The 27,834-nt window shown below is 48.7% G+C and overlaps 1 protein-coding gene across 1 annotated transcript in view; it reads right to left on the bottom strand.

The window, feature by feature from the left end:
• Positions 1-27,834, bottom strand: part of EHD4 (EH domain containing 4) — a 77,360-nt gene that overhangs the window by 34,205 nt on the left and 15,321 nt on the right. The window contains exons 2-3 of the mRNA XM_026479950.4: positions 23,652-23,828; positions 14,704-14,801 (exon numbers count right to left, since the gene is read on the bottom strand). Of these exons, the coding sequence (XP_026335735.1) occupies positions 14,704-14,801; positions 23,652-23,828 (275 nt within the window). The remainder of the gene's footprint in view (positions 1-14,703; positions 14,802-23,651; positions 23,829-27,834) is intronic.

Consider the following 27,834-nt stretch of genomic DNA (forward strand, 5'->3'; position numbering starts at 1 on the left):
GGTCCCCCAGCTCCCTTCCTGGACTGCATTCTCCCAGCATTCTTTCCACAGGCCTATTGTCAGGTCCACCTGTTTCCTTTATCCTCCCTTCTCCTTTTTTGGGCTCCTGGAAGAGCAAGGTCCTTGTCGGTCTAAGTCCCAGGACTTGCCACCATCCGGTCTCCCTGGGGAACGCTGGAGCACCTGGCCGAGCTGACCCTGTAGCCTTGGTCCATCCGTGCTGGGACCATCCAATTCCATGAAGTGAATGCAGTTAAACCCCCAGTTCTGTATCATGACTCTGCCAAATGGTTTATACTTGTTATGTCACTTTATCTTCAAACGACCCTGGGAGGGAGAATTCCAACCCTTTATAAAAGTGTGGACTGAGGATCCCACAGGAGGTGGGGATGCTGGGATTTGAACTCAGGTCAGCCTCCTCCAGGGTCCACAGTGAGCGGGCCTGCATCTCACCACCTCACTCTCTGCTTCCATGAAAAGCAAAGATGCCCTGAAAGCACCGCTATTTTCAGCATGTGTCCGCATCTGCCGGCTCGCGAGGCCTAGCCACGCAGTGTGGGTGTGTGAGACCTGACTTCCGGCCACACTCTGGGTCTTTTCACTCAATGCACACTGCATTACTCTTGTCTCTGGAGCACTTAGGCATTTACACCAATCATTCAGACCCCCACAAGATCTGACTCTGTGAGGAAAGTACTTTTCTTCCCATTTTATAGAGGAGGACACTGAGGCTCCCAGGGCTGGAGTAACATGCCCAGGTCACCGAGCTGGTAGGGGGAAGCGCCAGAGAAATGGAAAAAAGTCTCAGGTCTTTGTGCTCAGCACTATCTTGCTCCACCTCCACCTAAAATCCTGCACTTTCAACCTATCCCTCCCACCCTCCAGTCTGAGGGTCCCCCATCAGTGAACAGTGGCTGGGGGGAGAGGGCTTTTGCCACACCTGACAGTTGAGATGGAGCTTATATAACAAGAATGTCCTCGTTATAGCAGTGAACTTCTTAAACATCTGAAAATGTAAATGAGACATCTTTTAAAATCCTCTTCTTTCTTTTTTATAGATTCCTAAAACTCCTAACTTCTAAAGAAGTATAGAAACTTTGGGGGGCGCTCCTACATGGGGTGAAGGCCCAGGCAGAGGACAGCAGCTTCAGGCCAGGACTCCCTGTCAGATGCCCACAAGCTAATGCAACCACAGTCACCAGGTCACCCAGGGACCAGTGTGGGGTAGTTACTTCCGCTTCCTTTCACAGCCCTCGCCGGGGAGGAGGATGCTGGCTAGTCACAGAGCCCAGCCCAGGGCTGGCCGGCTCCCGACAGCACCCCCAACTTACACCCTCCATCCCGGCTTCCAAGAGGGCGGCACGCACGACGCTGGCACAACAGAGCCGTGGGGCACAGCTCAAGTCCATTTTGGTAGGTTTCCCGGGTTCGTAATCCTCTCTTTTTTCACTTGACTCGGGGGTGGCAGAGTGCACAGGAAAGGGCAGGCTCCGGAGGCAGACTCAACACCACCCCAGAGTCCTCCAAGTGGGGACCGGTGTGCAGCAGCACCCTGGGCAGGCTGCTTCCTGGGCCGCGCCCCGCCCTCCCCGTGTTGCTTGGGCTGAGGTCAGGAAGCAGCCTGGTCACAAGCTCCCTGGGGCCGGAGCGTCACAGCAGCAGGGCCTCACCGCCTCATTCACGGACTCATCAACTCCCACGCAGAAAAGCGGGGAGACAGGGTGACCTGAGAACAGGCCTCACAGAAGAAGAAATTCAGCCGACAATGGGGGAAGAGAAAACCAACCAACCAACCAAACCCACAGAGGTGGACTGGCAGCCCCAGGGCTGGTTCTGTGACTGTCCAGTGCGACAACTCCCGGATGCTCATAGTAATAATTCTGGGTAATCAAGAGAACGTTAAAGAAGATAATCCTTCAATGGCTTCCTATTCCTCTCAGAATAAAATCCATGTACGTCCCTAAGGACAACAGCTCCCCGCAGCAAGCCCTCCCGACCTCACTGCCTACCACTTCCCAGCTACTTCCCAGCCTCTAGCCTTCCCTGGACCTGCCGGGTCTTAACTCCCCTTGGCCTTTGCCGACGATGTCCTTCCCCCCACGTCCTGCCAGGCTAGTCCTTTTATTCTTTGGGTCTTAACCTAAATGTCACCTCCTCAGGGACCTCTCCCCTGACTCCCCATCTAAAGTAGGAGTGCCCCTGCTGGGGGCTCAGCAACTACTTTCTTCAAGTCTTTGTTTCAACTTGCATTTGTCTTGTACTTCTGCTTCTCCGTCTCCCTCCCCGGTGTATACTCCGGAAAGGCCTGACAGGGTCTATCCTGTCCTGAGTAAAGCGCCTGATACCTGACACATAAGAAACGGACCAGGAGGAACCTAGCAGAATTCGGTGCATGGCGGATATTCAATATAAGAAAGTTTCTTCCCCTTTCTAATATCCTTTAAGTGAGAATGCAGGGCAGTGTGAGTGGTCTTTCCCAACGACCACCATCAACAATTGCTGAAGGTAAAAAACCCAGGATGTTTGGTGTTTTAGGGGGAAAGCATCAACTACATGGAAACTTGCTCCACCTGGTATCCCTCTCCAGTGCTGCCTTCTGTGTGTGTGTGTGTGTGTGTGTGTGTGTGTGTGTGTGTGAGAGAGAGAGAGAGAGAGAGAGAGGGAAACAGATGGAGATAGAGATATTTCCCTGGTTTGTGTCCTTGTCTCTTGTGGTTAACAGCACATACTCTAGAACCAGGCTGTGTGGTTTGAATCCCACTCAACCACTTACTAGCTGCTTTGGTTATCAGTCACCTTAAAACTTAGTGGCTTAAATAATAACTTACTATTTTCTCCGGTCTGAGGGTTGACTGGGCTCAGCGGGGTGGTTCTGGATTGGGGAGTGTCATGAGGTGACAGTCAGATGGTTGTTGGGGCTGGAACCATCTGAGGGCTCAGCTTAGCTCGTTGCCTTGATGACTTCTTCACTTACCTCAGCTAGGCGAGAAGCTGCCCGAGCCCCCTGGCCTCTCCATGTGACTAGCCTGGGCTTCCCTCACAGTATGTTGGTCTCTAGGTGGTTGAACTTTTTAGATGTCAGCTGGTTGCCCATAGATCCAGCTGGAACCTTCAGGACTTCTTATGATTTAGACTCGGGAAGTCATGAAGCGTCACTCCTGCTGAATTCTACTCATCAAAAAGTGAGTCAGAAGGCCGTCCTAGATTCAAGGGGAGGAGACTGTGCCAGGGGATGAATACTGGGAGCACTGTATGTGGTGGTGGGGGGTGGAGAGGAGGAGGAGGCATCTTTTGAGACTAGCTACCACACTTCTAGAGGACTGTGGGCAAGTTACTTAACCTCTTTGTGCCTCAGGCTTCTCTCCAATGAAATGTGGTAATAGTTCCTACCTCACAGAGGTCTTGTGAGGAGCAAATGAGTTAACAATATTTGGAAAGCAATTTATAATGTACTGTGGAAGTATTAGCCATTATTATTATTATTACTCAAGAGTAAGGAGCAAACATTTCTCTGACTAATCTCTGTATCCCAATGTCTGTGAAATGTTTGCTGATCATGAGCTGCTCCATAGAGGATAGTAAGATAGTGATCTTCTCTCTACCAAAAAAAAAATTGTTTTTCATTTAAAAGTCTAGGTAGGTTTAAAGTTTGGGTAGAGGCAGTCATTCCTCATGATCAAGTATGCATTTAAAATACTGACAAAAACTAAAAATAGCTGCCAAGGCTTGGCAAATGCCCTTCTGAGTCACACTGATGACGGGCTCACAGCAGGGACGGGAGCAGCAACACTTGTGGGGTGGAATTTCCTGTGGCAGTGGCGGAAAAGGAGCCATGAATGCGTCTGTCAGCAAACTTCCCCGAAACAAAAAGGAACCAGGATTTCCTGTTGGAGGCCCAAGGAGTGAGTGGTGTCCAGGACCTCACACCCCAACTGGCCTTAGCACTGCCGGAAAACAGGATCTGCCAACAAATCATCGGTGGTCAGCCCCATTCCCTGGGGATGGACACTTCTGCTGCTGCCAAATTCAGGCAAAGCTCTGAAACAAGCATTGAGCTCAAGCTCTAAACAGAAAAATGGCTTCATGATCTGAGCCTGAAGACATACATTCTGTTCAACAGAATTCTCCACCATGTCATCGTTTACCTCGCACTCCTCAGTATTCTCTGCAGCCTTCAGGACAAAACCCAGTCTCCTGTCATGTGTACCCCCCCCAACATGCCCACGTTCTAGCCCCATGCACAATGCACATTCCTCCAAACAGCCCCAGCTCACACATCTCCCCCTGTTCTTGAACATACCCTTTCTGCTCCCTAGAAAGGGGTAAAAATAGTAAGGCAGCCATGGTTATCTTTCCCTTGACTACGCACCAGACAGGTGCTATGGTAGGAGCTTCATACCATCATTTCACTGTATCCTTATCCTATGTGATAAGGCCCTACGCTTCCTGGCTGATGAACTCGCTCATTTACCTGGAAGCCCTGATCAAGATGTGCTGCTTCATAAGGTGAGACATACAGATCAATGCGACAGAATTGAGAGTGCAGAAATAAACCTTCACATTTATAGCCAATTGATTTTCAACGAGGTTGCCAAGACAATTCAATGGAGGAAAGTATTGTCTTTTCAACAAATGGTGCTGGGACAACTGAATATACACATGTGAAAGAATCAAGGTGAACCCCAACCTCACACCATATACAAAAATTAACTTAAAATGGATCAGTGACCTAACTGCAAGTGCTAGAACTATACACCTCTCAGAAAAAAATATAGGATTAAATTTTCCTGACCTTGGGTTAGGCAAGGCGACAAAAATTAAAATAGATAAATTAGCTTTCATTAAAATGAAAAAGTTCTGTGCTTCAGACAATATCACAAAGACAGTGAAAAGACAACCCAGGACATGAGACAAAATATTGGAAGGTCATATATCTGACTAGTATAGAGGATACGTAAAGAATGTTAAAACTCAACAATAAAAAGACAATCCAATTTAAAAAATAGGCAAAGAATCTACATATACGTTTCTTCAAAGAAGATACATAAACGGCTAACAAAGCACATGAGAAGATGCTCAACATCATTAGCTGTCAGAGAAATGCAGGCTGAAACCACAGTGAAATACCAGACCTACTGGGATGGTTCTAATCACAACAACAGTGTAGATGAGGATGTGGAGAAATCGGAACGCTCGTACTCTGCTAGTGGGAATGTAAAATGATGCACCACTTTGGAAAACTGAGCTCCTCAAAACACCAAGTTACCAGATGACCCAGCAATTCTGCTCCTAGGTAAATACCCAAGAGAACTGAAAATGTGTGTTTTCGCAAGAACTCGGACATGAATGATCACAGGATCATTATTCAAAATGGCCAAAACAGTGGAAACCCAATTGCCCATAACTTGGTGAATTAATAAAATGTCACATGGCCATACAAAGCAACGCTATTCAACCATAAAAAGGAATGAAATACTGATACCTATTATAACATGGATGAACGTTGAACACATAATGCTAAGTGAAAAAAGCCAGATAAAAAGGCCACATAGTCCATTGATACGAAATGTCCAGAACAGGCAAATCCATAGAGACAGAAAGTAGATTAGTGGTTGCCAGGGTCGGGGGTGGGGGGGCGGGGGGAGAATTGACAGTCCCTGCTAATGAGTGCAAAGTTCCTTTTTGGGTTGACGGTAATGTTCTGAAATCGGTTTTGGTGATGGTTGCACAATTTTGTAAATATATCAAAAACCTACTAAATTGTTAAGAGAGAGAGAGAGACAATGCAAACCCAAAAGGAAAAAAAAGACAGGGGGAGAAGAAGAGCCCCTTCTCTTAGTAGCTTCACTGATTATCTACCTCCCACTCCCCACTGGGGACTGGTGGGGTCCCCGCTCACTGCACTTCTTGATCACAACTCCTGTAACACACAGGATAGACCTGACTTGTTTGCAGGACTATTCACCCCATCTGAGTATGAGCACCCTGGCCAAGGCCTGTGTCTAACTCAGTTTGAATCCTGGCATCTAGGACAGTGCTTGCCACCCAGTGGATAAGCAATCTACATGCGTGTTGAATGAATAGTCTCGCGCATGCCCCTAACATTACGTATCCTTTTAATTCCATCACTTCTAAAATAAAAGAATATCGAAAAGATATCACACACACACACACACACACACACACACGCACGCACAATATATCTGTTATTTTAAAATTCTTTTCCATCAAATATTTTTTAAACTGGATGATTGATTAGATGGTATCTCTTTTCTATGGCTAGAGAGACATATGATTTCAAAATTTAAAAGCTAATCATCAATAAAATGACTGAGATATGTGGAAAAAAGGTAGGAACACTTATCTAAAAATAGAATATTCAGTCCCTGAACAACAAACTATATTTTAGACAACCTGACAAACATTTCTCCTACTCTATGAGACAGAAGACTTTCAGAAGCAAGAAACCAATATGAAGGCTGATTACACTCAGCCTTTGAGAACTCTTTGGCCTTCCACGATAACAACAACACTAATTCAAGGAGATGATGAAAGTAGCAAGAACAGCTAACGTGTACTGAGCACTTGCTGTGTGCTAGGCGGGGCATTGTTTTCTGCTTTCTATGTGTGAACTCAGTGACAACAACATGGCGCGTGAGGTACTATTATTACCCTCCTTTTACAGACTCACAACTTCCCTGAGGCCACATGAGTGGTACACGGCTGAGCTAACCCGGGGAGTCCAAAGCCACTGCCCGTGCTTCCCGTTCTACTACATTCAGGATTTCCATCCCTTGAATGGACCCAGGAAAGCAATTTGTTTCATTTTGGGTTTACAGACCGATTGATGTAGGTCACACAGAAAAGACCCCGGAGGTGAGGGGGAGAAAGAAAACACGAATATTCCGGAACTGAAATCCATGTGTAAGTATCTGACAGCTAAACGTCTATTATTTTATATATCCTTATACATCAGGTGGGAAGTATCTGAACAGACAATGTGGCCAGTCAAAACCTGTAAAACTTCGCCCGCCCTAGTCTAAAGGCTGGTTCCCTCTAGGCTTTCAGCCCCAGGCCTCCCCACTCCCAAGAGTGGGCAGCTCCACGTCAGCCCCTCTCATTGTGCTCAGTGTCTCATCTGTTTCCTTCCTGGCCCTCACCACTATTTACAAGGATTTATTCATTTGTTCATTTGTTTACCTGCTGTTCTTGTCTGACCCTCCCATCAGAACATGAATTCCATAAGGGCAATGACCGTGTCCATTTTTTGGCCTACTGTTCGTTGAACGGATAACAAGTCTATTGAGGCCTATTGTTTGTTGAACAGATAACAAGTCTATAAAAGAAAGGTGTCCTTTCTTTTATAACAATTGGGTGCATCAGTGACTGGCCAGATGACCACACTAGCCTGTAGCCACTGCAGGCCAGGGGCGGTATCTTGTTCATCTCTATGCTCCCCATTCCCGGCCTAGTACCTGGCACACAAGAGCTCAATACACCTCAGTGGAACTTGTTCCTTAATGAGATGCTGTCGACCTAGAGGGCACTCTCCATTGGCGTGCCTCAAGGCTTGCCCCTGGGCCCTATTCGCCCAACTTCTGGATCCAAGGGTGAAGGTTCAAGGGCGTGCTGATGAAGCCTGGGAATGCCTTGAAGCTGGGAGGAGCCACAGCAGACAAGGAGAGGAGCTTAGAGAGCATGAACTGTGGTTAGGCCCAAACCCCAAGAAACGAAACAAAAAATCAAGAAACCCCGTAGCAATCACAGGATGAGGAGCTGGGGGCCACAGGTCCAATGAGCTCATGTGACCACAGTCTCTGGTGCTGCAGAAAAGCTGGGATGGTCCTGAGCTATGTCTGTAATTGGTGGGGACCAGAATGAGGGAAAGGATAGGCTGACTCGCCGACCCCCGTTTATTCAGTTATTATTTCTACCCAAGTAAGGCCTGAACATCCTGGCTCCAGGGGTACTCGGCAGGCATTAGCAGGCCCCTCTCAGAAAGTCTTCATGAAGTTCTGCGCTCACACCCACAGCCAAGGCTGTGCAGCCCACCTTACGGCAGGATCCACCTGCCATCCCTGCCCTGTGCAGGGAGCTGCTGGCCTCCTAAGTCTCTTCAGCTCTCGCTCTCCCCAGCTTCTTGGAAGGGTCTTTGCTGCAGTTGACCATGGCTAACATCTCGCTCCAAGCCTTCTTGGTCTCTCAGGGAGAAGACCCCTTCCTTTTTGTATACATGTGTGCTTTCCTCCCTAGGGCTTGTGCGTCCAAAAGCCTGAGAGGGGAAGTCAGTTTTATCAGGACACCCCTAAATGTTCTCTCTCCTTTCTTGGGCTGCCTTCAAACTGCGGCCTTTTGTAAGTTTAAAAGACGTGTCAAGTAGGTGTGCTTCCTTGATTACGGTTTGTATGCGCCTTTTCTATTTTTTCTGCACTGTCATTAATTCCAGTTTGGAGCTGCATGCCCCCAGATCTGTCCGTTCTTTTGTGATATTACGTTTGGGTGCCTTGGCTGAGTTGGCAGACCCTTCAAACTGCCTGTTCACATTTCCTGTCATGTCCACAGATGCCCTTTTTATTCTTGAAGGCTTTCCTTAATGTCGTTAAAAGTAAGAGGACTTACGGATGTCAATGTGTAAATGTTAAAACGTGAATCCATGCTTGTTGAAGCTAATGTGATTGTCCTGTTATCTGAAGCACACTCCGATCCCTTCTGTTGCATACGTTACTGCAATGTATTGCTTTACTAGCAGGACATTTTCTGCCCCCCTTTGCCCCTGCTATCTTCCCAGTTTCATTCATTGACTTAAAATGAGAAAGGCTTATCTAATGGAGGACTTAAACATCAGAAGATGCTCTCAAATTTTCTTTTCTTTTTTTTTTTTTTAAAGATTTTATTTATTTATGTGACAGAGAGACAGCCAGTGAGAGAGGGAACACAGCAGGGGGAGTGGGAGAGGAAGTAGCAGGCTCCCAGCCGAGGAGCCCGATGTGGGACTCGATCCCGGTACGCCGGGATCACGCCCTGAGCCGAAGGCAGACGCTTTAACGACTGCGCTACCCAGGCGCCCCATGCTCTCAAATTTTCAACGGACAGGTACTGGTCTTGGAGGAATAGGTACAGCTGTTGGAAAATTCAGACCAAGAGCTTTTCTCTTTTCGAGTTATTTACATTTCTAAAAGAGAAAAATTGTACTACTCTTGTTACCAAAGTGAAGTCTGTTGAAGGCGACAAAAACCCTCATCCTTTCAGGAAACCACAGGAATAATTACTCGCTGCCAAAAACGGTGCCTTCCACAACATAAGCTTATATGTTAAACAGATGGACAAGTACAACAGTTGCCGCATTAGAATTTTTCACAGTGTTCTTGTCAGACCGGTGCATTGTGATTAGAGCCAGAGCCCAGGGATCCGCACCGGGAGCTGGGAACATCCTTGTGCTCATGCCTGAGTCCAGAAATAAGTCCCAAATGATGTTAGGATCAGCAGGGATAAACAGTATTTTAGGAAGTAAACAGGCCAGGAGCCAGAATAATAAGACAGGGGGAATGAAAACAAGGATGTGTGGGTAAATGTGCTCTCTTTTCTCATCACATAAAGTCAAAAACCTGGATGCTGTCATCAGGGGCAAAGGATGTTTCTTAAGAGTGAACCAACTCACATTTTACTCACACCTTTCTAGAAGATAACTTAGAAAATCTTAAGAATCCAAACATTCTTTTATTGGCTACAAGAAAAGTATCAGGAAATGTTCCTCGGACTTTTAGTTAGCTATTACTTGATTAGAATAAAATTCTTATTATCAATACATCAGAACATTTTTATCTGGGCTTGATGGATATTTTTTATGTCAGCCAAGAAAGCTACAGGTTAGTAGCCAAGCTCGATCCTTTGTTCCTAAAGATTTTCTGCTCACTATAATTAAACTAAGGAACATCTGAAGGGTGACAGGTTTCCATATGGAGTATACTAAAAATTGTTCCAAAACCAATCACCTTGGTGGGTTTTATTTATAGTGCTCCCAAATGGATTTAGGTAACGCTCTCCCCAAATGTTGTCTATGCCTTCTTATTTTACTGTGAAGCACAGAGTAGGGACACAAGGGGTCCAGTGATCTGACTTCTAGGGGCAATGTTAAGATTCTGCTGAGGACAAGGATGTGCTGAGCACATCCTACTTGGGAAAGCTCACTTCTTTCTTTTTTGTTTCTCCTCATCACCTATTTCCCCCCTCCCCCCACTCCCTCCCTCTGGGAACCATCGGTTTGTTCTCTATAATTAAGAGTCTGCTTCTTGGTTTGTCTCTTTCTCTTTTTTTTCCTTGTTTGTTTTGTTTCTTAAATTCCACATGAGTGAGATCATAAGGTTACTATCTTTCTCTGACTTATTTTGCTTAGCATAATGCACTCTAGCTCCATCCATGTTGTAGCAAATGGCAAGATTTCATTCTTTCCTGTGGCTGAGTAATATTCTTGTGTGTGTGTGTGTGTGTGTGTGTGTGTGTGCGCCACACCTTCTTTATCCATTCACCAGTCGGTGGTCGCACGGGCTGCTCCATAATCTGGCTGTCGCACATAACGCTGCTATACACAGAGGTCCGCGTGTCCCTTTGAATTTGTGTTTTTGTATTTTTGGGTAGATACCCAGTAGTGCAATTACTGGATCGTAGGGTAGTTTCGTTTTTAACTTTCTGAGTTAAAAATACTGTTTTCCACAGTGGCTGCACCAGTTTGCATTCCCACCAACAGTGCAAGAGGGCTCCTTTCCTCCACATCCTTGCCAACACCTGTTGTTTGGTAAAGGTCACTTCTAACATAAGAGTGGATCTGCCATGTTTTGCCTCAAACCTGACACCACAGAATATGAACTATCATGTAGAAACGTCAAATGTTTCTTCCCATCACCTACGACTTTGGCCTAGAGAGGAGCCATGACTGTGAATGCTACGTCCTCCTTGGAATCACACTTACCCCCTCTACTTGGCACCGGATAAAAAGGAAGCAGGCTTATGACGTCATGAGAGAGGAATGAGCCAGGAAGAATGGAGCCACTGGTGAGCTGAGCTATGTTACTGAACCTCAAGTTCAGAGTCCCCATTTTTGCTTTCACCACGAAGGCATCAAGATTCCTTCCTGGAGCTACACCCTCACTGACCCTCTGGTCCAGAGCTCTGGACACCTGGGAGGTGCCCTAGGGGTGCGTGGGGTATGCCAATGGTGATGTGAGGCCAGCTCCCCAAGTTCAAGTCCCTCCTTCCCCATTTGACCCAGCAAGGCAGCACGACGCTGCACCACCCCCCAGCCCTCCGCCGTCTGCTGTGTCCCTGCTGACGGGGAGAACTCTGGGTGTGGTGCAGTCAGCGGGTCTTCCTGGGGGGCTCAGCAGTCACCAGCCCCTCCCCACCTCCTCCTGTGGCCGCACCGCCTGTCCAGCATGCTCTCGCAGTCAGCCAGGGCTGCACAGTCCTGCAGCTGGAGGGTGGACTGGGTCCCACAGCATCTGCAGCCTTCAGCGACCACCGGAGCACTCACCCTCTGAACCTCTTCTCCTGAAGTGTCACCCTGACAACAGTGTTTCCTGTGTCCACTCCCCAGACGTCAAGCTCAGTCACCCATCTGCCTAGTTGCTGGGGAAAGAGCTCTCATGATTGTCGGAAGGCTCTGCTTTCTCCAGGAAGGGAGGGCAGGGGCGTTTTCCGTGGCCAGGCTGAGCTTCTGTCAGTGTATAAGCAGGTTTAACATAGATGGCAAATCCCAAATGATGAGCACAGTGTAGACATATAGCAAGGGCTCCCTGTGGTTGCTGTTCTCATACTGCTGTTACGGACATACACCTGGAGAGTGTAAGACACCTAGACGTGTAAGACAGATCTGCCTGACGAGCCTCTGCTTCTTGAGAGTTGATCCACCAACTGCACCATGGGACAAGCAGAAGGCACAGCGGCTGCCATCTTTCCTCTTTTAGAGACAGGACACCCGTAAGGAAGTCACAGCCCCGCTAATAAGGTCAATGGCAGGAGTTTCCAATGTCCTGCAGGGTCACAGTTTGTACCTCCTCCCTCCTCCAATGTTGACACAAGCTACTGGCGAAGGTGGTGCTGTGCTTGGCGAGGCTGGAGGGATGGAGGCAGCAGGTGGAAGAGTGGGAACGCGGCACTGTGTGCAATAGTTTAAGCCGAAGCAGCTTTGAAATCGTATAGACTCACCAGAGCTAATGTGTAGAAACGGACAGCCAAGGGACTCGAGCCACGGACTGTCCCAAACACAGGCTGGTACTCGAGCTTGGGCAGGTCAGCCCCGGTGCAGACTGCTGTCATCCTTAGCAGTCCTTGGCCCTGGCCCACCAGCTGCTCTGGCTGTCAGGGTGGCAAGGGCCGCCGAGCACCGACCCCTGGAACCGTATGTGCTATTTCTGGGCACGGATGTGAGTAAGTGCATACCGTCATGAGCAGGACCAGGATGTGAGTCAGATTGCTAGAAAGGGTTAAAAAGAACTGGTCTTCAAAGCCTCCCAGAAGCAGTCTGCCATGCTATACGACCATAAAGGAGCCACAGTCTGAAAGACACTTGTAACTACTGAGCAAAGGAGAGGCCCTGAAGAATAGGGACGGTGAGAATTGGCCAAATGATAGCGGCAGTAAAAGACGGACAGCTCGGAAAGGCTGTGGGACTTGGGGTTGCTTTACTTTCCTCTTAGAACATTTCACCAGCAGAGCAACTTTTATGGGGCTAAATGAGTGGTCCTAAACTGGCTCTGAAAAAAAATCTACTGGCAGTGAAGCATAAAGATACAAAAATGACGTCTCTCTGTAGCACAGAAAATTATTATTATTATTATTAACAGTAGAAAATTATTAACCATCACGATATCCACAAATAAGTTAAATAAACTGTGTTATGTCCCTTTGAAGGAAACTAAGCAGCTGTTAAGAGGAATAAAGGAGTTTGAATATACTGACATGGAATGATGTCTGTGATAGACCGTAATGGCAAAAAAATCAAGTTGCAGAAAATGTGCCAGGAAATGGCACTTCGGTTAAAATATGATACGTTTGTACATGTGCAGGAAAAAGTCCCTAAGGAGCTGGAACACACCATTAACAACTGTTAATTGTGACAGATTTTGTACACCCCTATTCATTGCTGGAATCCTTTACAACAAACGTTACTTTTCTAACAGAAAATAAAACTAACAGATATTTATGAGAGCAAAAAAGTATTAAGCTGGTTTTTTTCTATAAGCCACTGAAGGGTGAAGGCCCAGCAAGGCAGGACCCAGCTCTCCCAGAGTCCGTGGAGGCTGCAAAGTCAGCATTCCCAAAATGCCATGAGAAATGAGGGCTTAGAAGCCTCAGAAGCCTTTCTTTACCCATCTTGCAGACCTTGCTTTCTAGCTCCTGCGAGTGTCCCCAGGGCCTGTGTAGCTTCTGTGTCACGGGTGCCGGGAGAGTTCACTGCCTGGCCAGAACCCGGGGCTGTGATCCCAGACACATCACCGCTCAACCCTGGTACTTCTAAACACAGCTTTACTGGCGTGCTGGTCAAGGGGTTGTGAAGACTTATCTGGGGCAAGTGACAGCAGCAAGTCATCTGCTCCCTCTTCTCCCTCCCAGCAAAGCCTCAAAGGACTGGCCTTTGTTTCGAGGGCCAGGGCCAGGGCAACCTGACCCGCCTCTGTGACTGTGGGAATCGAACGGGAATCGAACGCGGTGCCCTCCCACTCAGGCTTCCTCACTGTGAGTAAGCCATGTCCTCCGGGCCACCCCCAAGGGCCCCTTCTCCAGCGTGGGCGGGGAGTCAGCAGGCCCATCTGTTTAACCACGTAAAGGCCTAGAAATGGTTATGGCTCAGCCTCGTTTTCTGAAGGCTGAAGAAGCCCAGGTGTCGCTTCTCAAGCATTTCTATGCTCCGTGGTCTCTTCTGAAAGCCTTCCAGTCTCTCGGTCCCCACCGCATGGCCTCCCTTAGGTACTTCCTACTCACTCTCTAGGTCTTGGGTCTGATGTCGCCTCCACTGGGGAGTCTTTCCCAACACGGCAAGGCCAGGCCAGTTCCTCTTCCACCCTGATGGACACTCCACCTCAGTTCTCACTTTCTAGTTCCCTGTGATAACTGGCTCGATGTCTGACTTCCCCCTCAGAACACGAGCTCCTCGAGGGCAGGCCTGAGGCCTGTTTCTGCTGCATCCCCAGCATACGGAGCAGTGTCTGGCAGCACGAGGAAGGCTGGTACGTCGGGGCGGGGGCGGGGGGAGCTGCAGAGGCCACGGGCGTGGATGTGTGCCGACAGGGGAGGTAGGAAGAGCGGCGGGAGGGCTTCTCTCCTTTGCAGTGACTACTCATCTCCTTTATTTTTTGTCATATGTGTCCAAGGGAATGGGTAGTAGCGATATGTATGTCCCCCTCCCGAACTCAGAAGAATTACGCGAGGCGGGAGCTAGTGGCAGACGGCAGCGTGTAAAGGAACTAAGAGATGACAGCTACCACTCCAGAAAATTAACTGAAATGCAGAACCTTTGATGCTATCTATGCCTCCTGCTATTTCTTGCGCCCCCCGCCCCCCGGCTCTGGACCCCTGGGCTGTCCAGAGGTGCTGGAGGCATCCTGGGTGGGGGTGGATAGAATCCCCTCGAGACAGAAATCCTCTGCTGACATGACAGGGAGGCTCGGCAACGCCGGGGGGGGGGGGGGCGGGGGGGGGGGCACTGACCTCGGCTGATGCGCTGCTTCTCCCCAGACAGGATGCCGGGACTGTCGATGATGCTGATGCTCTTCAGGACCTGATTGGGCAGCTGGGAGCACATGAATCTGGAAAAAAGGGATTGAAGGTGGGATCAGGAACTGCACATCTCCAAGCTCGAAGGAGCTCCTTGGCCTCTCGAGCTTACTGACACCGTCCGTAAAGCAGGGACATGCAGGGGATTGACAGCACCTCTGCTGGTCCACAGGGACCCGACCTGGACCAGGGGGCAGGGATGGGAAGGAACCTGCTGCTCCCTGCCACCAGACCCTTAACTGTTAATTTTGATCTTAGCTGATATTTACCGAACACTTAGATATTTTACAAACACCATCTCATTTGCGCCTCGTAGTAGCCCCTTGAGGAAGAAATTCCCGTTAACGTCAGAGAAGTAACTTACTAAGCATTACTCAGAGCTGGGCCTTAAACCCACGTCAGCCCGATCCAAAGCCCATCAGCCTCGCCCGCCCCTTCTCCGTGCTGCTCCTTGGCCAAGCGTCCTGGACTACTTCTCCCAGGCACACCATGCCCCCTTCGGGGTCACTGCCCCACTGCGCTGGAGTACCCTAAGCTCCCTGTCCAGCCACGCTGCCCGCTCCCTAGTGTGACCGTGGAAGTACTGGGGCCTATTTTCACTGTTGCCCGGGGGACTCAGCATCCAGTCTGGTGCGCATGTGGCTGCAGGCCCAGCATGGGGCAAGCACCTGTGGGCAACACCCCAAATCCTCCAGGTGCCTCATTTCTTCCTTCTCATCCCGATCCCCCTGCAGTCAGCTGCCCTGGCTTTAGCTTCACGGAAGCAGAATGGCGTGGGAGGAAAATTTGGTCTTTAGGTCAGCAGACTGGGTTCAGGTTCAGCTCAGCCTTTGCCAATAATTTGCTGTGGGACCCTGGACAAGGGCTTCCCAGCTCTGGGCCTGTGTCCTTATGTGTAAATAGAGACACCTGGATGGGGACCGGTGAGGTCCTTTTTAGCTTTAATAGTGAGTAACACCAGAGTAGCAGAGGGAAACACTTTGATACTTTCACCCAGACAGCCGAGCCACCCAAGGTGGATCTCCAGTAGGTACTGAGACTTTTTTTTTTAAGATTTTATTTATTTATTTGACAGAGAGAGAGAACACCAGAGGGGAGAGGGGGAGGGGCAGAGGGAGAAGCAGGCTCCCCGCTGAGCAGGGAGCCCGATGTGGGGCTCAATCCCAGGACCCTGGGATCATGACCTGAGCCAAAGGCAGACGCTTAACCAACTGAGCGGCCGGCCGAGGTGTCCCGCTGAGTCTGTTTTAAGGCAAAAACTATAGAATGCCTCTCCTCTTCCTGTATTGTAAATGGCTAACTTCTGTATCTATGTGGGCAGAAAGCTGGAAAACCCTCAGTGAAAGCTCAATTCTTCCATTCAGTGGAACTGGTGGGATCACTCAGAAAGTAAATATGCTGGGAATGCAGGACAGGGCGGCCACGCCAGCCTTCACAGTGCACACGTGGATGGCACAGTACCCCCCCCCCAGCCCCGCCAGGGTGGGGTCATGCCGCCCTCCCCTCTCCTCCCCGGGGCCAGGGTGGGGTCATGGCCGCAGGGCCGGGGGTGGGCAGTCCTGAGCAAGAGGTACAATTAAGGACATTTCAAAATAGCTTTCTTTGAAGGTGCTCAGGACAAGTTTCCCACACATTCTTTCCTATATTTTCAGGTCAGCCCAGGGAGACGTAGGAAAGATATGATCATTTTGCAGCTGGAAAAGTTGAAGCACAAAGTAGTCAGGACATCTTGAGGTCGCACCACGAATGCATGGCTGGCTGGAGACGGCAACCTAATATTTCTGATGTCAGCTGAGTAGAACTCAACCCATAAAGTTAAAAACCTCACAATGTTAGAAATAAAGGGTCAGGTTAATTTAAGAGAACCCCTCATTTCTGATTTTCTCGGGCCCCTCATGCACCCTCCAGACCTTTCCATAAACCCCACTGCCCAACACTGGGAGAGCAGATCTGTGAAAATGAAGCACAGAGAGATACCAAGCATTCATTCTTTCTAAGTTCACAGAGAAAAAACCACCACATTCGATGCTCAGAGCTGAGGTAGGACCAGAGCTCTGAGCACATCAGTGGTAGACCGTATTTCTTGTCAGTAATGATTCAGTCTCTTATCACAGTCCCATCCTTTTTAGTAGACAGCCTGAGACATTTGACAAAGCTGAAAAATTGCATGTATGTGAAACTATCTTATGTAAAGTATTCCTGTGAGAGACTGACCTTTCTCCAAAACCACAAGCTCACACTCAATATCAATTTTTCCAAAACACAAAAACTCTGGATTCTAGTGTGAACTTAACAGAGGGGTCCAAAACGTATAAACTGTCCACTCTCTCTCTGCAAAGTGACAAACTTTCAATAACTCGCATGCCTCCTGACACAACAGCAGAGGCGAAATCGGGCGAAATCTGTATGCCACAAAACAAGATGTGGTCAGATGTGGTGAATGTGGTGACCTGACCACACAATAAACAAGGGGGCAGGCAGGGATAACTGCAGAAAAAGGGGAGGAGGGGGAAGAGGAGGGGGGAAGGGGAGTGAGGCAGGGGATGGGGCAGGGGAGCAGGGGGAGAAAATGGTGGGGAGAGGAGGAGGGAGCTCACCGGGGGCATCCTGAGAGGGGGTGGCTGGGTTGTGTGTGCAAAACTGGCCTACACTCCATGAAAGAAAGCAAGGAAACCTGGGGGGTGCGGGTGGGGTCCGGGAGGGGGTGGTGAGGCAAGGGAGGACAGAGCACAAGTCCGCTTTCAGACCCCTGTGTGGGGGCAAGCCTCAGGCACGAGGAGTTAGAACCACACATACGTTTTCTTAAATAATTATATTGTAATCAGAAAAAACCCGAATGCAATGCTGTTACGGCGATCCTGTCTTACTTTTGCGCTCTAAGAAAGGAAGATGAAAGGCAAGGTTCTTTATTGGGTGTATTACAGTCAGCCCTAGGTCAGGCTTTTCTTGCTCGTGTTTGTGTGCTGAAATGTTTCCAAGCACAGATTTGCTCTCCCAAGATGGATTTCCTCCCCCTTCCCAGGCCGACTAACGTAAGCGTACCCGTGCCCTCTGCCTTCTGCGCGTCTCATGAACCGCGCAGGTGAAGCCCAGGAGCCAGTGTCTCCTCACCCAGGGCTGCCCTGAGGCATCTTGTTCTCTGATAAAAGGAGGGGAGGATGGGCACAAACTCTGCGCTTGACCCCCATTCTCTGCCACTCCCACACCCAAAGGAAGCTCAGGGGTAGCAGCGCAAAGGGGGCTGGATCAAGAAATCGTCCGGGCTGTACGGTCCTGCTGCATGGTAAAGCAGGGAGGTGAGAGGGGCAGGGATTTTAAAATTGCCTCTAAATGCTAACATTCCAATTTGATGACCAACATTTCAAAAGAACCAGGCAGTACCTCCACGCTGCTTTTGATTTCCGAACAAGGCAGTGATATCCAGCAGTGACAGTAACAAAATGGCACATTTACTGTCCACCTACTATGTGTCTAAACACTGCTCTAATCACTTTCTGTATGCATTTTAACTCACTCAATCCTTGCCACAACCTGAGAGGTAGGGGCTGTGTGCTGCCATTTACACAGGAGGAGACTGGGGCACAGAGGGGCACATACCACAACTTGCCAAGTCACACGGCTGGTAAGTGATGGAGCTGGGATGCTAGCCCAGCGGTCTGGACTCGGGCCGGGGTTTTCGACTACTAGGCTGCTACCACCATTTCGTGCATCTGGACCACTACTGTGCACCTTATCACAGAGGGCAACATCCCCCGACAAGGGAGTGACGTGCCACAGCCCCGGAACTCCGCACCAGAGGCTCCCTTGTGACGTGCTCAGCCCACTGCTGGAGGGTAGAGGTGCCAGGAGTCAGAGGACCTTGCTCACTCACACTGCGAGCTCTAGGGGTCTGAGCAATTCTGCCAGCCCGAGAACTCCCACCTTGTCATCAGGTTCAGATAACATCGGATGCTTACAAGGGACAGAGTATGGTGGCAGCTTCAACCCCGGTTCATAGACTGATTAGAGAGGGACCAGAGAGCGCACATGACTTCCCAAGATGGCACAGTAAAGAGCGCACGATACACAAAAAGTCTCTGACAACCAACCCACAATCATTATCATTACATGGTCCTGCCACAAATGGCGGATCGGACCTTCCACTGCCCAGGTGGAATTTAATTTCACATCCAGACTACAAGAGGCCACAGCTAACCCCTCAGATCGAATCTTATCGCATCACTACTTCTACAAGTCAAGGGTGGCTGAATATTGGCAATTTCATTGGTGCAACCCAAATATGTACTTTTCTTTTCTTTTTTTTTTTTTTTAAAGATTTTATTTATTCATTCGACAGAGAAAGAGAGACAGCCAGCAAGAGAGGGAACACAAGCAGGGGGAGTGGGAGAGGAAGAAGCAGGCTCCCAGCGGAGGAGCCTGACGTGGGGCTCGATCCCAGAACGCCAGGATCACGCCCTGAGCCAAAGGCAGACACTCAACGACTGAGCCATCCAGGTGCCCCGCAAATATGTACTTTTCTAAACCAAAGCCTCTCTTTCCTGACTGCCACAGCGGGAACAGCAACGCACGGGTGCTCGGAAGGTCTGCCCGAGTGCAGGGGATAAAGCTGGTTTTCTGGACTCTCAGGACCGGGACCGTAGAGGCAGCTGCCAGGGAAGAATGGTGGTTCATGACCTGGCAGCCACCACAAATCCTGAGGTTAAAGATTAATGAGAAGAGCTTCGGGGGGGTTTGTGATGGATAAACACACCACAAAACGAACAAATAAACCAATAGAACCAGTTCATCACTCAGATTAAAAAGAAAGTAACAGATTTGCTGGTGATTCTTGGCAAAAGCCTCTTTCCCCTCCATCTAAATTAGCTGATGGAGCCCACACGTGTCTGGACTGATGCTGGATGCTTGTGGGCAGTTAAAAAAAAAAAAAACAAACAACTCCAATGGGACTAAGTGACTGTAATATGTATATAAAAAAAGCCTATTACTAAAGCTTTATTTAATTACAGAGAGGTGAGAGATAGAGTATAAGCCCAAAAATACACAAATGTATTCTATTACTGCTAAGTCTTCACACCAACGTGAGACAGTGGGTTTGTATTTTACCATCACTGTCATCAGTCCTGGCTAAAAGGACAGGTGCATTGGAAGTACCATTCAGATTCCTTCAGCTCGACAGAAAGTTTCAAAATTTCAATCCCTAGGGCCACTGGTTAAAGTCATTTTTCAAAAGGAAACAGAGGTAACGAGGAAATGAGATTAAGAATTTCTTCTGTGGAAGACTACCATTTAAAATTAAACTAGATCCTGAACTAAACACAATGCTTGCAGCTATCTGGATTAAAAAAAAAAAAAAGACTACCATGTTTAGAAAAGTAGAATGAGGGGAAACATAACATCCAGTTCAAAAGCAGATTGCTGGAAGGAAATGTCAGAGCCGGTCCTGACACTTCTGGAACCAACCAAGATCCGCGGTGCCTCCAAGGCCTCGTGCCCTGGGAGCTGCGGGTCACCCATTCCCCGCCCCCCCCCCCCCCCATGAGCTGGAGCTGCCTCCGGGTACCAGACTGTGGAGCCTCAGTGACCACATTCCCCCAGAGCCGCTCCAAGACAGGCCCGACTGGGGAATTCCTCTTCCAGGCAAGGGAGCATAGTGGAGCTTTGGAATGTCGCATTAACGTTGTTTCCACAGAACTCTTTTGGTTGTGGACTCAACACCTTTGATTGTTCAAGTGTGAAATTTCCAGAATTTGAAGCTGGCTTTTTGGGAATTTGTCTTCTCTTCTCAGAACTGCTCCCTAGACCCTCCGTTACTTTCTTAGAAACCAGCCTTCTGCATAGAAACTCAGGCTGCGCGGGTTTGCCTAAGGCTTCGAGGCTGACACCCTCCAGGTGTCACCTGGTACTAACCTCTTTTAAAGATGCCCCTGGGGGCAGAGCCTCAAGCCAATGCCCTGTAATGAGAGCGCCAGGGTAATGAGACCTATCCCAGGGGTGAACCGCCAGCCGTAGGTTGCTCGGTGGATGGGGGGAGAAAGTTCTCCCTTGCAGACAACCAACCAATTCCCATTCCTACTAAGTACTGTATTTTGACCTTGTTCCCAGAAGTCTGCGATGCAAAGAGGACTCTGCCTGCTGCTAGAGCTAGCCCCGCCGGTGCTCCCACAGGGACACTATAATTACATACACATGTTTGAGCGCCCTACACTAACTGACTTTTTTCTTACACAAGCACTGGCTGAAACAACAGCACTGTTGTGTGGATATGACTTAGTCATGCTGTTTACTCTTAGGTGCAATGAGGCGCGTCCCTTACACGTGAGCCTCACATATGCGTGGCCACCAGCGTGGCTGGAACTGAAACTCGTCTTTGCCTGTGCTCCGTGAGGTGCAGGGTGGTGGACAGAAGGGAAGAGGAAACTGAATTCTAATATTGTCTCTGCCTTTTCTTGGGTAAGTCATTTTACTTCTTTGCTCTCAGTTTTCTCATCTGTCAAATGGCCATAATAGCCATTTTTCTAGGTCTTAGTAACCCAGAAAAAGTAGTGTATATGAAATTATTTATCTATAATTGGGGACAAAATCATCACCTTTATCATCATTGCTCGTGGGCTACATTGAAGACAGCCTTCAAAGTTCGATAGGGGGCAGTGATTCTCAGTCCAAATGTCACACCCTTTGGCAGTCCAGTGGTCACTAGTAGGGATTCTGGGCCAGATGGCCTGAGTTCCAATTCAAGCACTGCCACTTAGCGGCTGAGTGACCGTGTGGAAGTTAAATTACCTTCTATGCATCAACTCCCGCTGTCTACGTTGGGGGTAAGAGCAGCACCTAGGTCACAGGGGTTTGCTGAAGATTTAGAGCCGACCTACAAGTAAAGTTTAGAACTCTGACATACAGTAAGTGCCATATTATTATTTGCTAATATTTTCTGTGTATTCTCAATTAACGCTTGATTATATAATGCATGGATTATTTTCAGCAAGTTTTAGATCCCAGATCATGAGCCCTGCCATTCAAAATTTTCTTAAATGCCTCTTTTCCATACTCATCTGCTGTATCTTTGGCATTTGAAAAAAGATAGATTTGTTAGGGAAGTAAACCATCTGCCAAAAGAAAACAAGTCGATGGCCATTTTTCCAGGGTTTCCCCTTGTGAATATGGACTCCACAAACTAGGAGTGTGAAAAAAGTGGCAGCTTGTTTCTTTTTTAAGCCTTTGTCAGGCAAAAAAGAGAGTAAGACTAAAGGCAGTGGTAATGAAACCATGGGATTCCGGGCAGTCTCTCATGGAGAAGGAGCTTAATGCCCTGCACTTTCTAGGCCTCTGGAACCTTCCAGAGCCCATCTTGGGACAGGAAGCCTGGTTCTTGCCTGCTCCATGACCAGGGCTCCCCGGGAGGCCCTGATGGGGGAGCTTTTTGTCCCACTTCCCCTCAATTGTCTCAGGAGACCCTCTGGTGCTCTCCCACCTGGGCTCAACCCCTACTTCTCCCACAGGAGAGGCTCTGGTGCCAACCAAGGCCGCTCTGGAGATGAGGAGGAAACTCCTCCCAGAGAGCATCCTGCAGGTGGAAAAAAGTCATCCGGACAGTATTCTGCAAATCACTGTCAGCAGCAAGATGGAACTTCTCTGTGACTCCATCTGTATCATCTCTGGATTTCCGTTTATCCTCCTGCCATATTCCCCAGATGCCATTTGGATGCCTCCTTTGATTTATGATAAGAGCATCAAAAAGCCCCTCAAGTCCGGTTTCTCCCAGAGGCATCTCTGGAGGTTGCTTGGGCTGCCCTTGGCAGAGCCACCGCACAGCGCCTGGACACAGCATTCTTCCCCTTGTCCTTGTGAGGGACGCCCCCCCCCCCGCCCCGAGTTGGGCAATGAGGCACCTCAGCCTCTGGGAGGACGGCAGCTGGCTGGGAGGATCCGTTCCTGTTTTTTAAACCATCTAAAAAAAGTGCAGTTTCTTTTGTTTGGATGACCCCTCCCTGGCTTTGCACCCCCACAGCCCACGCCCCCCAGAGTAACTGGTCTCAGGCAGGAGACTCATAAAAGAGAGGAATGGAGGGGAGAGGGGTAGGGCAGGAGAGAAGAAAGAGAGTTAAAAAAAAAAAAAAAAGCTAGGAGTGGCAAAGAGGAGGAAGGAGAGGGAGGGGACGGCAGGTCAGTCCGAGAGGACAGGTGCCCTGCGTCCACACCCCCGGTTCATTGGGAGCGCTGGAGAGGGGGTACAGGGCAGTACAAACGAAACACAGCTCCAGCTAAGACAGAACCTCAGCCATCCCACGACTTCACCTGTCACAGAAGGACCAAGTCACAAATGTAACTTTTGTATTGTTTTGCCTCTATTTCCCTGCCCGGCCTTAATGAATAAGGAAGCAACTCAGAGCTTGGGAGTGAGAAGCATAAGGGGCAGCTGGGCAGGTGAGGTGACCTGTCCTGGAATAATCAACAGGCTGAATCTGGGGGTCCCTGGGCTAAGTTCTCAGTACAGGAGTCCCCAGCACACCATGCCTCAGCGGTGGCCATCCAGCCACCACTTAACAGTGTCAATGACAGGGAGCTCGCTTCCTGACAAGGCAACTTGATCCATTTCTGTGCAGCTGAAATTATTAGAAATGTATTCCCTGTACTGCGTGGCCTTATCACGTCCAATCCCAGGCCTTAGCTCTGTCCTCTGAAGCCACCCAGAATAGGTAGTAAATGATCATTTTCTATGATAATCTTTTCAAATATTTGAGTACAATAAGCATATTCTTTATAGCTTCTCTCTTCTAGAACACACATGCTCCATTCCATTTTTTGAAACTTTATACGTAATTGGCAAGAATTCAAAGAAAAGGTTTAAACAACCTGACCTAAGATGGCAGGCTGCTGGTCCTTACCGATTCAGGAAAGCATTTCCAAAGCGACTAAGCTTTCGAAATGGCTTTTTGGGGTCCACGACTAGAGCGTTCCCTGGGGTGCTGCCCTCAGTCTCCCCATACATCACAGCGATGAAGGAATCGGTGGTGGGCTCTGGACCAATCCTCATGCCTGGGAAGTCTTGCTCCAGTAAGTATCTGGGAGAGGGAAACAGAAAAGAAACTTAGCAAGTTATCACAAAGCAAGAGACCAGAAAGCTTCGTGGGCCTAGAAATACAACCACCAAGAAAAGGAGAATGACTGGCATTTTACTCTTTTGCTAATGACAAATTTTCAAAGCTTAAAATCTAGAGACCTCAGCCCTAGCTCCCCTCCCCCCTGAGGCCTAGTCACAGGTCAGGCATCTTGCAGACTTCCTGGGTCTTCTGAAATGTACCTTTGCTCAGCACAATTCCCGTTCCTGCTTCCATTGGCACCACAGACACCACCCCAGGGAAGTGGACCCAGCCAGCTCCTGGGCATCCTGCTAGAACCTGCTCAGGCCCACCTCCTTTTGGGAAGTGTCCCCGTCCCTCCAGTGTTGGGCACACCTCCTCTGTGGGCTCCGGGCACCGTGTGCCTGCAGCCATGATGGTGCTCACCAGGGGCACCGCATTTTTCTGATTGTGGGCCCTTGCAGGCAGGCCCATGCCTACGGCCAGATGCACAGCCCCGCACCCAGCACTCTGCCTGCCCACAGAGGGCACTCAGTGTAGTGAACAAAATAATGAACCATCTCCCCTCCTTGTCACTAGTGATCATTGAGGCCAGCACATCCTTTACAGCTCCCTTGGGTTCCTTGAGGTCATGGCCATGAAAGCCAATCTCTAAAGAGTTCCCCTGTACGGGGGATGGGGGTTGAAGAAGGGGCGGGGGGGGGGGGGATGCAGTTCAGATTAGATACCACTGGGGCCATTACCAGCCCTATGTGCAAACTGGAAAATGATGCCCCTTCCTCCAGGCAGCCACAGTCCTGCACCAGGGTTCATAGCTTAGCAAGCTCGCTGGATTTTGCCCCGCACATGCTCCCCTGCCCAGTGCCCTCATGGAATTCAACCTGCACAATTGCACAGTGGGCCTAGCAAATGTCGGTGAGGGTTCCTATTCAGGGGCCGAGGAGATCAACTGATGGGATACAGGCCAAGGACTGGCTCAGTGATACCGCTGGGGTGGGGCAAGGCGGCCAGAGGTGGTGGGGAAAAGTGATGGGGAATGTCTGCTTTCTGTGGAAAACGGCTGAGCCGTAACATCGCTCCTCCCCACCAGGCCTTCCACCGCCAGCACTTCACTTCCCTCGGAGCCCCTCCCTCCCCACCAAGATTTCCTTTCCACAAAGAAGAACCACACTTCCCTGTATTTATGCATATGTGGAATGGGGGGGGGCGCTGGGCAAAGACTACTCTCTCCTTCCTTTGCAGCCCAGGGGAACAAGAAAGGAGTACTTTGGAATACATTTCCCTCATTACCAAGCAACAGGTGGAAAGGCAACACCTTCCGGAGTGGGGAGCGTGGAAAGGAATCCCTGTTGGAGGTGATAAGGGGGAACCATGTCCCAAGCATCCCAGGGTGGTGACCCTTGACCCTGGGAAAGAAGCTCAAGGGTATGAATGTGCACAGTTTTCTCCCGCTCCCCATTCCTGCAGCCAACAACCCATTTAGTCCTAAACTGTTTATTTCTAAAATGTTCCAACTGATCAAATTTAGGCCTGAACTCCTGATTCTATGTCCCGGGACAGAAGGGACTGCACTCTCAACTGTCCAACACAACTTTGCCATCTTTCTAAGAATAAGAAATTAGGTCATCACAGGCACCCATGTTTTCTATGCCAATAAAACTGAAATTCTTTAGCCACCTTAGCAGGCTATATTCCGAACATTTAGCTGATCTCATTGCTAGTTTTTATGTCATCCGAAGGTTCTACATTTCTGTGAAGTTGTGAAGCACCAGAAAAGACAACATTTAAATATGTCGCCTTAATTTTGAGGAAATGTGAAAAAAACGATTGGATAATAGCACCCAGCTTTTACCAAGTGCTTGTTATTTACCTGGAGTACAAAGCCCTCCACATGCACAGCTGTTCGTGTAATCCCCGTAACACTCTGAAGTGGGCACTAACATTATTCCCATTTTACAGGTGGGAAAACTGGGGCATCAGAAAAGCCAAGCAGCTTGCCTAAGGTCACACAATAAGAAATGTGTTTCAGTGGAAACGGAACGCAGGCAGTTGGACTCCAGGTCTTGGCTGTCTCCAGACAATGTTTTTTGTTCGTTTATTTTTGGTTTTTTAAATTTTTATTTTATTTTATTTATTTATGAGAGAGAGAGAGCATGAGCAGGAGGGAGGGGCAGAGGGAGAAGCAGACTCGCCATTGAGCAGGGAGCCTGATGCAGGACTTGATCCCAGGACCCTGGGATCATGACATGAGCCGAAGGCAGAGGCTTAACTGACTGAGCCACCCAGGCGTCCTCCAGATAATGTTTTAAACCTGGGTTTGAGCCAGTGGTTTGCTTGGAGATGAGGAGCACCAGGGGAGTTCAGCGCCCTCAAGCAGACTGTCCCGGCCACAGACATTGCAATCCTGTTTCTCCTCAAAAGTGAGGGAGGAGAGTTCTCCCCACTGTCTTCCTGCATGGTCCTGGGGCTGCCCTAACAACAACAGGCCAGCTCTCGCCATTCTCCCTAGAGAAAAGCTGGGGAGAAAAGGAGCTACTTTTCAAAACATGTTCAAATCTAATTTTTTAATAATTTTGAAACTTTTGCAGGCACTGAGTATACTAGTAAATACCCTTAGGAGTAGAAATGTTCACATTTACAGATTCTTATGAAATTTCACACAAATCTTAGAAATACTGGTAGAAGCCAGCAATGGCATCTCATGCCCCGTGAAACTCCAGTACTTGCAGAGTGTAAGCAGAGTGTGGGTTTCATATACACATATGAATGTGGAATTTTGGTTTCACAGACACTCTGGGATCTCAAGTCTGAAGTCTTTCATCAGCATAGCTAGAATTCAAGTCCAGATCACACCCCTCCCAAGTCCACTTTGATTTCCACGCCCTATGGCCTGGATGACGCTATGCCAGGAGATCTGTGGGACAGAGGAAGGGAGACCACTGAGGAGGGGGGCCTGGGCTTGGAAGAATAGCAGTCAATGTCACCAGGCTCCCTGCAGCACACACAGTTCTCACAAAAGGGTCAGGTCCAAGTGTTGATTTGAAACTTGACAGGCACTCTCCCATGAAATCTGTGTTAACAGCAATGGCTGGCTTGCAAGATAGCCTACAATGTTCTCACACACACACACACACACACACACACACACACACACCAATAAAAGAGACAAACCAGAACTGCAGCACTACCTTTCGGTGGAAAACCCAGCGTTAGGTCCCACCTTGGGTGGCTCTCTGCAATCTTGCCCCATCTCAGCACCTTCCCAGGCCTGGGCAGGAGGAGAGCCCAGCTCCAGGCCTCGGGAGGTGGGGATGGGGCCCAGGCAGGGGTGGAGGGGCATGTGGACACCATGGTTCAGCAGTGAATCCCCAGCACGGAAGTAACTCACATGTAAAGGTGTATAAGTCAGGCCATCATTGTCAAGGAGAGCCTGAATTGCTTTTGATGTTTACATAAATATATAGGTTTATATTAAAGCACAACAAACCCCACTAATCTTGGAATAATAGGGGTTTCAAGGAAAAACCTAAAGTATGAAATTCTTGAAAGAAGAGCAGGTGTTTCTCTTCAAAGTCATAATGTAATAGAAGCTAGAACTTACTAAGTAGCAACCCTGCCAGGCAGAACTTTAAATTATTTTTAAAATAATTTATATACTTAAATATATCTCGGTTTATATTTGACAAATACTTGTTAAAGTATGCTGCTAATGTGAGTCAGTTTGAAGTAAAAGATGCCTCTGAACTTTGGTAAATCACTCCATCTTTGGGTCCCAGACACAGAAGATAACTAGGAAGGGCTCTTGTATAGCTTGTTTACCTTGTTAATTTGCTTAGTGATACTCTCTCTCACAGATAATAAGCAGCCATAATTCAGTGTTCCATATCATTATCAAAGCAATACTAATTAAAGACATAATGTATCAACACTTTAAAGAGCTCGTAATACCCAACTCTGGTGAGGGTTAGTAAAATAAACACCCTTATAT

Source organism: Ursus arctos, unplaced genomic scaffold (genome assembly GCF_023065955.2).
Source record: "Ursus arctos isolate Adak ecotype North America unplaced genomic scaffold, UrsArc2.0 scaffold_36, whole genome shotgun sequence".
Classification (NCBI taxonomy): domain Eukaryota; kingdom Metazoa; phylum Chordata; class Mammalia; order Carnivora; family Ursidae; genus Ursus; species Ursus arctos.